Source organism: Mytilus galloprovincialis, chromosome 6 (genome assembly GCF_965363235.1).
Source record: "Mytilus galloprovincialis chromosome 6, xbMytGall1.hap1.1, whole genome shotgun sequence".
Lineage (NCBI taxonomy): Eukaryota > Metazoa > Mollusca > Bivalvia > Mytilida > Mytilidae > Mytilus > Mytilus galloprovincialis.
The window spans coordinates 41,040,257-41,052,030 of NC_134843.1; the positions used below are offsets into that span (position 1 = coordinate 41,040,257).

The window sequence follows — 11,774 nt, forward strand, 5'->3', positions numbered from 1 at the left end:
AAGAAATGAAAAATAGAACCACCTTCTTATATATGTCCATTTGTTTAAACGTTAAAATTCTGTTGAGTTTAAAATAAGATCATCAATAAACCGCTTTGAATTTAGTTTTGAAAGTTAAATTCTGAATCTCTGTTAAATTTAATTAGGCATAAGTCATGGAAATTTGTAAATTATATAATAAAACAATAAATTAAATTTTAGATAAAACATAATTTCCGTCATTTTGGTCTACACTCAATTTTTCTGTGCAAGTAAAATTTCTTTATTATATACAAAATAATTCATTCATTAATGTCTACGAACTTAATAAAACATCCAGAACTGATGGATCTATCACAATTTGCACTTTATATGCTGTGGAACTATACAAATGTCGATGAATTCACTCATCATAATATAAAACCACAAGTAAAATCGACAAAAAAAACAAAATTAAAACCAATTTATCCATTAAATCAAAGAAAAAACAAACAGTGATTTCATAAATTAAGAAATAAAATATAATGTTTAATGTACTTCACCATTAGTCCCTGCTACCAGTAAACTAGTACGGTATTTGTCACAAATGTACTATTAACTGTCCGAGCACTTTCTTGTTTACATTTCATACCTATCACATATATATTTAAAAAGTAAATTTTTGCCCTAAAACTTGTCATATGAAGTACATGTACATGTAATATGCAAAAATATGCTGGTAATTAAATACAGTAATTTATTCAGGCTGCATCTTTTAGTCATTTTCAAACAGGTTTTAATCTTTTTCCAATGTAAGTAGCACTAAAATTACATATGGCATAAACAATCATTTTTCCTCCCATTTAAGCATTATTCATTTTAATGTTTAGAGTATTTCCTGGTGCGATTAAAATAAGCTCTCACATATATATGTGTCATTATGATTTCCCCACAATATATTGTGATTTTCCCTATAGCACAGATACAACCAAAGAAACATGTTCATTTCCATTAAGCAAAAAATAAAACAATGAAGAAAAAAATATAAATACTCTGATATAAATAAAAATATCGTCTGGCCAATCAGTAATGAAATGAACACATTTTTATTTATTACTAGTGAACCTTTGGTGCTTGATTGAATTTACTATGAGATGGCCCTGATCCTTTACCCCAAGAAAACTGCTCTGTGCTTTTGCTCTGGAAATTTTTGAACCCTTGATTTGAGCTGCCTTGTTTGGACTTTCCCTGATTGAGATTTGAGGTATGCTTCCCTTTATTTTGATGAGATTTATTTGATTTTTTCTCCTGAGATTTCTCCGGGCTTTGATCAGGTGATTTGCTGCTTCCGTCTGAAGATGAACCGCTGTCTTCCGACAAGCTCGATGAGGGTTGTTCATCAGACTTCTCATTGGCTTTCCCTGCAATGCTGTTCACTTGATTCATAAACTGCTGTCTGACCTCGTTGACGTGCTCGGGAGAATGCCTCACCCCATTGACTTGCTGTTCCGATGGCAATTTACGACGACTATTGCGGTGGCGGTGGTTGTTGTAGTAATTATGCTGTTGGAAACTATTGAAACCATTATAGACTAGATTATGGTTGCTGTTGTATGGACGGGATGCAAGAGATGATCGTGTGGTAACAATATTCACCTACAATGTAGAAAACATGGCTGTCAAATTATTTATTTCAAAGACCAAAAGACACATTTGAAAATATTCAAATCCAACTTGGCGAGCACAGAACTGACTAAGTGATGGTCCTCTCTTTAAATTACATAAATAATTGCAACATTTAGAGAGTGACTAATTTGTTCTAAAAGCAAAAATAAACTCAGCGTTCCACAGGGAATCAAAACACTGAGTTACCCCCAGTCAGTGTTCTCCCCAGGCGGTACCGCGACGCTATATTTTTTCACCGTGATGCTATAATAATTCCTGCGACGCTATAATTATTTTGAAGATGCTATTTTACTTGTCCTCAATTTTGAACTTTCATCTATTATCGATTATGATCATAAAAATTATATCACCTTTAATTGTAATCCCTTTAAGTGGACACTAAAGGCAATTAAGAGATTAAATAGCTAGGTGTTAATTGCCCTCAGAGTGATAACTGTTTGGATGCGAATATCCCAAGCTGACACTTGTGACATGACTAATACCACGTGTCTTCAATCACCAATTTCGACATGGAAAATTGCAATCACAAAACAATTCGAAATCTACGTTTTGTATTACGAAATTTCAAAGATTGAAACGATTTTTATTTTTTTTAAAAAGGTTATTAATTTGTGCATCTCTACAACAAGAGGCTGTCACAACGACAGCAAACTGGATTTATTAATATTTATTTGTGTCCTGGCAATATCACAAGAACCATTACTGATGAATGGTGAAAGTGAAAATTGTCAACATCAAATTTGACCTCCATTTTGTCATCAGTATCAACATATAAAAATTTGAAAAGCTTAGATTGAATGGTTCATGAGTAAATGTAACAACGTGAATGGAAACGCCATTTTACAATCTTTCAAGAACCATAACTCCTGAACGGTAAAAGTCAAAATCATCATTATTGAACTTGACCTCTATTTTGCCATCAGTAACAACATATAAAAATTTCAAAAGCTTTGGTTGAATGGTTCATGAGAAAATGCACGGACACGACTGGAAACACCATTTTTCAATCTTTCAAGAACATATAACTCCTGAACGGTAAAAGTCAAAATCGTCTTTATTGAACTTGACCTCTATTTTGTCATCAGTAACAACATATTAAAATTTGGGAAGCTTTGGTAGAACAGTTCATGCGTAAATGCATGGACACGACTGGAAACTCCATTTTTCAATCTTTCAAGAACCATAACTCCTGAACGGTAAAAGTCAAAATCGTTATTATTAAACTTGACCTCCATTTTGTCATCAGTAACAACATATAAAAATTTCAAAAGCTTTGGTTGAATGGTTCATGAGAAAATGCATGGACACGACTGGAAACACCATTTTTCAATCTTTCAAGAACCATAACTCCTGAACGGTAAAAGTCAAAATCGTCTTTATTGAACTTGACCTCTATTTTGTCATAAGTAACAACATATAAAAATTTCAAAAGCTTTGGTTGAATGGTTCATGAGAAAATGCATGGACACGACTGGAAACACCATTTTTCAATCTTTCAAGAACCATAACTCCTGAACGGTAAAAGTCAAAATCGTCTTTATTGAACTTGACCTCTATTTTGTCATAAGTAACAACATATTAAAATTTGGGAAGCTTTGGTAGAACAGTTCATGCGTAAATGCACGGACAAAATGAAACTCCATTTTTTTAATCTTTCAAGAACCATAACTCCTGAACGGTAAAAGTCAAAATCGTCATTATTAAACATGACCTCCATTTTGTCATCAGTAACAACATATTAAAATTTGGGAAGCTTTAGTAGAACAGTTCATGCGTAAATGCACGGACACGACTGGAAACTTCATTTTTCAATCTTTCAAGAACCATAACTCCTGAACGGTAAAAGTCAAAATCGCCATTATTGAACTTGACCTTTATTTAGTTGTCAGTAACAACATATTAAAATTTTAAAAGCTTTGATTGAACGGTTCATGAGTTAATGCACGGACAACATTTGATTGCCGCCCGCCCGACGTACATCCCCAAATCAATAACCGACATTTTTGTCACAAAAATCCGGTTAAAAATTACTTTCTGTCTCTTCCGGTAAAACGAGAGCGAGAATTTTGGTTTAGAGCTAAACTAAGTTTAATACTTCTTTAAAAAGTTATCATAATTGGCTTAAGTTTATGTTTAATCCATTTAATGCATTAAAAGCGTCTTATTCATGCACAATCTTTTGTCAAACAATGTTTATTCTCGGACTCATTTTCGTAAATTTTTCTACGGCCGCCATTGCACATTTTTGTGTAAACTGCAGATCGGAACCGGACAAGATATGACAAAAATCTGCATTTTCACGATAATGACAACAGATGGCCATGGACAGTAGACAGAAAAAATATACCAAGAGAAAACTACGCATTAACAGACTATTTGTTAGATAACTTTGTTAAAAATACATATCATTTTGATGTAAAGATAAGAAACAACTTGGACTAATTCATTGAGTGCCATGAAACAATGAATTTCATAAACATGATAAAAAAAAGTTTTTAAATTGATTTTTTTTTTTGCTACTTTTGCTACTTTATCTTTACTTGATATAATATAAAAAATAGTTAATTTTGTGTACTAGATATTTAGTTTTGTATATAAACAGGTTGATCTATAATGAACCATTCATTCATTTGACTTATTGTTGGGTAACTGAAACCACATATTTATTTTTATTTGGCACAAGAGGAAAAAATAATTCTGTAACTATAAATGAATAAAGAAAACATAAACTGAAACAACTGTTTTTGTGGTTATAGTTTAATTGTATTCTCAGTTATGAATTGAACAATCTAAACTAAAACATATAAAGGAAATAGAGTATCAATGCGACGCAACAAACGACATTAAAAAAAATACAGTTATTTTTTTTACGCAAAATGTGATGCTATCCAAAATTTCTGGGGAGAACACTGCCAGTGTATCCCAAATTGTGTCTGATTGACAAAATGTCAGACAAAAATCATTCAGCCAGATAGAACTTTTAAAAAATTTTGGTTGAATATATAGTAAAGTTCAAATTTATTTTTCGATCAGACAAAACCTAAAATAGAATGTATACATTTTTAGTGGCCATGGCGCTCATTTTTTGGGGGGAAAACCAGTGATACATGTATGTTAATTTGCACAGTCATGATGGTGCTATTTGAAATTTTTTTTTAGAACATTAACTTTAGCCAATGCCTCAAATGATGGTCAATGTCATTAAGCATGATGATACAACAGACAAAAGACCATTCCTCAATAATTTGTAATTGCTAAGTTCTGGATCCAAAAATTAACCTTGACGAGGAACTCATGATCAGTAGCCAAGACTTCTAAATTTGGGACTTTTATAAAAACAAAAAAATATTGTAGAAGGTTGGACCAATGACACAGGTTTTGTTCAGTTTTAACTACATGTATATAAACTCATCATAGATACCAGGACTAAATTTTGTATATACGCCAGACGCGCGTTTCTTCTACAAAAGACTCATCAGTGACGCTCGAATCCCAAAAAGTTAAAAATGCCAAATAAAGTACAAAGTTAAAGAGCATTGAGGACCAAAATTTACCTGATTGTTATATCTATCCTTCTCTTTCTGTAGATATTCATCTATGTCAACAGTATGCGCTCTGTTTTCAAGATTTCCATCTTTAGATGTTGCAAGAGTACACACTGGTCTGTTTGCCTCGCCAAATCTTTGAAGTAAAAATAATAAATACCTTTTTTTGTTTTGTTTATAGGACAGTACATGTACATGTACATTTCTGATAATGTAATTAATTAGTTATAATGAGGTATAAATTCAGCTATTGATCGAAAATATTTCACTGCTTCATATTTCCATGTAAGGAATGATGGAACAGGCTGCTGTAATAATAATGCTTTTTATATCTATTTCATTAAAGAATAGCAAATATTTTCATTGATTGTCATTTGTAACCATTTCAATGTCAAGCCTTCATTGCTCCCTACTTAGAGTTTAAGTCAAGAATGACCACAAGCTGTGATGTCCGAATTAGGGTTCCCACTTAGTTGTCTTGCTATTTTGATAATTGCATAGATCTTTAAAATCGGTTTGGGTTTTTTTACTGTCAAATTCAGAAGTTATAATGAACAAGTATCCATGATTTGCACCATCAACTAACAGGAGTTTTACACTGAAGAAAAGATTTAAAGAGCAATGCAAATATTTACAAATTTACTTTTTTTTAATGAATTTAGATAACTAATTTCATAGTACATGTAATATACCATGATACTATGAGACATATGCATTCATCTTTTGATCGTGAATGAAAATAGGATGTACAAAAATGAATGTATCAATTTGATTGTAAACTATAAAATGAATAATGAATTACGATATGAAATTTCTTCAAATATTATAAACTTCAATGCAGGTAATATTTAGTAATTTAAGGAATGATTGTAATATTTTTTCTGTCTATGAAGAAATAACATAAAAAATTTGGTTCACACTGAATAATGCGCGTAGCGGGTTATTTAACAGTGTGCACAACATTTTTTGTTATTTCGTATAGACAGACAAAATATTACAGTCATTTCTTATAATTTAATTCTAAATTCCATTTTAAACCGTAGAAAACCATGAAAATATGTTGATGACGTCACGGTCACATGACTAAATTATGTCTATGGGCTCATAACAAAATAATGTCAGCCAATCAGAAGACGTGTTACATCCAAAATTAAATTATTCAATTTTAAACTTGGTAAAGTTATTTAATATTTTTGTTTTATTCTGCATCAAATAAGTTGAAGATTTATGTCTTATTAAATAGGTGGATGCAGTAAGTAAGTCAATACAAGACATGTGTTTCGAATTCTTTGTTACTGAATTAAAAATTTATTTTTCAATCTTATTTTTCAATAGCATTTGCTAAAACGTTAACGTAATCATGGTAATCAAATAGTGCAATCAGTCGTCTTTTTTGATCAAGAGTTCTCCTGTCAGGTGTGTTAGTGATCTTTAACCAGAAATTACTCAGGGTTTGAAAACTGTAATCAGCAGCTCAGAACCATTTGAATTATAATACAAGCCTAGGGGTTAATTGATTATAATTGCTCACAAAAATGGTGGTGGCTAGAGAAACAAAAACAAATTTTGAAAATAACAGGTATCACTTGAAGATGGCAGGATCTTTGGTTGGTGACACCATCATTAAACAGGTCATGGAGATTCCTGATGACTTCGCTGTCAAAGAGTATCACATGTCTCACCACAAGTGAAATAAAACTACTAATGAATGTTTTCATAGCCGCTGATCAGAAAAAAATCTTTTTATAAGGTTTCCACAGCATCTTCTGTGAAAGTTGCATAAAAATTAACCGGGTAAACCCTTACCATGCAGTGAGTCCCGGACCATAATATTAGTCTATCCTAAATTAAAATACTGTTATTTGGCTTAAATGGCTCTCCATACTTTTATTATTCAACATTATGACATTAAATTTAAATTAAAGAGACAAACAAAAGAGAGAGAACAGTAATCATTTTCTGGATGGACCACATACACAGACAGACAAGGGTAATATTAATACATGTACCCTCTTCAGCTAGAAGCAGAGAACATAAACACATTTTCCTTCTATCAATAAAATACAAAACAGGTTTTTTTTTACCTGCAAGAGACATCTGAAGGGTCAACCCATAGTGTCAGTTCACAAAACAACTTGAGATCTTTGTATTCGAGACCAGATTTGTGTACAGCACTCTCCATTACTGGATCATTTGGTTCTTCTGGGTTGATTCTTATACATCTATAAGCTTGTCCTTTAGCTGGAAAATCTTGATACCAGTGGTTCTTAAACTTCTCTACCAGCACTGCTGAAAGACTACTTGAGAAGGATTCCATTTTCTCATTTGGGATGCTACCGCACTGCCGTACTAAACGTGATAAAAACACCACTGCTGCTGCAATTTCGTCCCTCATTTTTAATGTTCTTCACTTTAACACTTAAAAAAATCTTCATCAAGTTGTAACTCCGCTTTTTCCACAACAGAATCTGTCAGATCCTGTCAACACTTTCTAAGCCTCGGTTTCGGTTTGTTATTGTCTTCTTTGTTCGCCTGGAAGTCATTAAAACCTTATTATAAAATTTATCAAAACAACATAGTCTGATGGATTGTTTACAGTTAATGATATGTACAACAAATTGAAAAGATCTAAATCTGTATTAACTGAGGAAGAAATAGGAATTTATCATAAATTATTATTTCCTTATTTTCGATGATTCACGAACAACACCAACGCGAAGTTCACAACATTCCAGAACAATCTTTGAAATATTTTGATAACTAAAAACACTAGTCTGAATATTGGTTTCAACTTAATACTATGGATGGCTGTATAAACATATCAACATACCCAATAAAGTACTCTTGAAAATAATATCTTGTTTACTGTAAATACTTGACCAGATCCACCATTAAAGCGCAATGCCAGAATGCGGTCATCCAATCAACAACTGTTTCCGTCGACGAGTTGCTACGAAATACATAACGTCATTTCGCGGGAAATATAACACGTGTCAATGTTTACAAATAAGGGGACCATAACATAGGATTTTGGGTATAGTCGGTATAGACGTGCGGCTGCTGCTGAGATTAATACAGTCTTGTGGAAATGTCAACCCATAAATATATATAAATTTATATCAAAACCCATTCATATTCAAATAAAAAAAAAGATATATGTCTCTGTGAGTGACCGTGATAGCATGATCTATACATCTTCAATGACCAATAAGCAGTTCATTACTCTACTGATCTAACCGACGTCAATCGATCTAAAGGATAAGACAACATAAATTATATACAGATATCTAACTGGAAGATGAAATTATTGCCGGGCCCATTGACAATTCACTTGCGCGATATGATTTAACGTAGCGGTTGCTTAAAAAAAAGAAGCCATGCATGCATAATTCCAGCGCTGGTCTGTGCTCACGGCCAGTATAGCCTACCTTCATAATTAAAGGAAGAAGCCACTCTGACTTCCAGAATATTTAAAAAAAAAAATATGCTACATCTATTCTAAGCAACTGCATTATAGATAAGTTGAGCTGGTTAAGTCGGATCATGCTATATCACAATATTCCTAATACTACTTGTGTAAAATACGGAGCAGTCTCAACCGACCAGCGCCTACATTCCCACTCATGCCTTCATTATAACATTTTGTTTTATTTCTAAGCTCTATTTATGGGCATTATGCTTTCTGGTCTGTGCTGCGTCCGTTCGTTCGTTCGTTCGTTCATCTGTCCCGCTTCAGGTTAAAGTTTTTGGTCGAGGTAGTATTTGATGAATTTGAAGTCGAATCAACTTGAAACTTAGTACACATGTTCCCTATGATATGATCTTTATAATTTTAATGCCAAATTAGAGTGTTTGCCTCAATTTTACGGTCAATGGCAGATCTGACAGATTTCAATTACGAGGGACACCAATCTAATCAATATATAGATCTCTGACTTATGTTATACTCATATCGTAATTTGTCCTGACTTTTGTATAATTGTGTGGTCGTTTTATTACAAGGGCGGACGCAGTATTTTAAGTTAATTGGCAAAAAGTGACATTTTTGTTTAGGTAAAATTATCGAAATATTCTTTAAGTTAAGCTGAGGACAACCCATACTTTGCAAATTTTACGGGGGAGGTGCACGCCCGCCACCTTCCCTCCCCGCCTGAATCCACACAATTAGTTCATTATCCTTGTTCAGTTTCAAGCCTTGAAATGGTATGCTGAACTGACTTTGGGGAATTCAATCAAAAGATTTACTGAAAAAGGTACAGATATATAGTAGTATCAGCTTAGCGAACTTTTAGTGACCACAAATATTATTTTGGTTATATTGTCTTGCTTAAAATATGATATGGTGTGTCAATTAATGTCACAAAACCATTAAACGCACACGAAGAAAACAAACGCAAAGGAATAACGCTTTTAAATTATTGCTGTTCTTATTCATAAAGTTTACATGGAGAGAGAAAAAAACTCACCTCTCTGCAAGTTCAAGACCTGTCACTGGTTTGAGATGAGTCCGTGAAAACCTTTTCTAGATATCGAATAAGCATCATATATAAACAAGAACGTATGATTGCCAATGAGACAACTCTCTATACAGGAGACCATATGACACAGAAATTAGCAGCTATAGGTCACCGTACGTTTTTTAACAATGGGCAAAGCCCATACCTTGAAATCACAAATGTAAAACAATTCAAACGATAAAACTAATGGCCCAATTAATGTACAAAAATGAAGGAAAAACAAATACGTAAAAAATTACACATGCAGCAACAAACGACAACCATTGAATTACAGGCTCCTGATTTGGGATAGGCACATACACACATTTCCATTTCCATTTGACTATATTGAATTCCTCTTGCAACACTTTATGTTTCTGGGAGATTACAATAATGAATTTGAACTTAACTTTGACACATAATGTGGCGGGGTTAAACATTTTATCGAAATCCCAACCCTCCCTGTACCTGGGGCAGTGGTGTTACAGAACTCCAAAACGCACTATAAATGTTGACATGCATAGCTGCCGAGTATTAAATAATAAATATAGTTAGCAAAAGAAAAATCCTGGGAAAAGGATAACTAATATATTATGTCACAGAAAAATTACTGTAATAACTTGCCCTACAATCTCGATGTAAAGTAATGTTATAATAGGGTTTCGTTTTCTTGCGTTTACCCTCTGAGTCCTTATTTGTGCACAGAAATCAGTAAATTGTGACATTGCTTTTAATTCTGGAACTATATGTATCTAGCACAATTTCAAGTTGCCCCAATACATTTATGGAACTCCATAATTATTTCAGGACATCTGCATATTTCGAATTATAGAATAATAGAGGTTTTGTAATATTTCAGAATATCCTGAAATGGAATGATGGAGGTTCTGAAATATTTCAGGAGGTATAATAATGGATTGTTAAGGTCCTGAAATAAAGCAATTCTAAACAATTATTTGTGTACGTTCTGAAATCGTCTATTTAAACATCGAAAATATCAAACAGTTTTACGAAATTAAAACCAAGCGTTTCACCAAATTTTAACTGTCGAATTACATCCTGGTTTTACTACCGATTTTTATTAAGCGAATCGTTCGTGAAGTATAATTAATATTCTTAATCTTTTATGATATTTCTTATTTGATTGATATTTTAAAAATTGTAAGATAATCTCTTTTGTAATCTCTTTCACATTTGATCAGAGAACAGACAAACAAGTTTTATGGGGGAAACCTGTACATGTATAAAAATATTTTTGAGGTCTGACAAAGGGTTTGAATAATGCTATATAAATTCTTCGTCTTTCCTTAGTAGTTCTAAGAAGTCTTTTTTTCATTCAAGTATCTTGAATTTTTTTTAAATCGTATATACAACTTGCTAATTTTAGAAAAGTGGACCTCTTTTTCTTAGTATACAAATCTTTTCTATCATAAATAATCTTATACGAATTATACGAATTTCATTATTATCCTCATTTATATGATATGTGTAATTAAAATCAATGTAATTTACAATATATCAGTCATTTCAAAATAAAGTACAAATTCGGAATCTGAACTTTTCCAAAAAAAAAAGTTAAAATAAATGCAAATTAATTTAAAAAACCAATAGCATATTGATTTGTTAATATTTTTTCAAAATATGCAATCTTACCAACACCTGAGAAAATTTTATCTTAAAATTGTGTGCCAGCTTGTGTCAGATTTTGTCCATCCTGTTACTTTTTTTAACTGATAGCAAAAGTGATAATAGAAAAGAAAATATCCAATGAAAAGTGTGGCTCACATTTGCATAGCAGTGTTCATTTGAAATCACATTTACATTTATCATTTATGTAGATTACCCAAAAAAAATCTGCATATAGTCAGTATGTTCAGGAAAATCATCACATTTCTTATTTTTCAAACACTCTTAAAAAAATATTGTGGAGACAGTGGCATTGAAAATTTACTATTATGTCCCTTTTCAATTATACTAACTGGAAACTTAGTCAATAGATCAGTTATGTTGATTGTAAAAATTATTTTACACATTTTTTTCGGGTAACAGGAACGAACAAAGGCAGTAACAGGGAGGACAAAGTGGTAAC

At 32.3% G+C, this 11,774-nt stretch overlaps 1 protein-coding gene across 1 annotated transcript; it reads right to left on the reverse strand.

The window, feature by feature from the left end:
- Positions 1-620: 620 nt before the first annotated feature.
- LOC143079581 (uncharacterized) lies at positions 621-8,136 on the reverse strand. Its single transcript, XM_076254990.1, has 4 exons — positions 8,020-8,136; positions 7,274-7,721; positions 5,199-5,325; positions 621-1,614 (listed from the first exon to the last, which is right to left on the reverse strand). Exons 2-4 carry the CDS (start codon positions 7,582-7,584, stop codon positions 1,075-1,077), a joined length of 978 nt encoding a protein of 325 aa, XP_076111105.1. The 5' UTR covers positions 7,585-7,721; positions 8,020-8,136; the 3' UTR covers positions 621-1,074.
- Positions 8,137-11,774: the final 3,638 nt, after the last annotated feature.

Bases quoted from the DNA above. Each gene is read 5' to 3' on its own strand.
- LOC143079581 (XM_076254990.1), bottom strand. From the start codon at position 7,584: ATGAGGGACGAAATTGCAGCAGCAGTGGTGTTTTTATCACGTTTAGTA. The intron at 5,326-7,273 runs GTAAAAAAAAAC...TTTACTTCAAAG, and splicing joins CCTTCAGATGTCTCTTGCAG to ATTTGGCGAGGCAAACAGAC. The intron at 1,615-5,198 runs GTAAATTTTGGT...TCTACATTGTAG, and splicing joins AGGATAGATATAACAATCAG to GTGAATATTGTTACCACACG.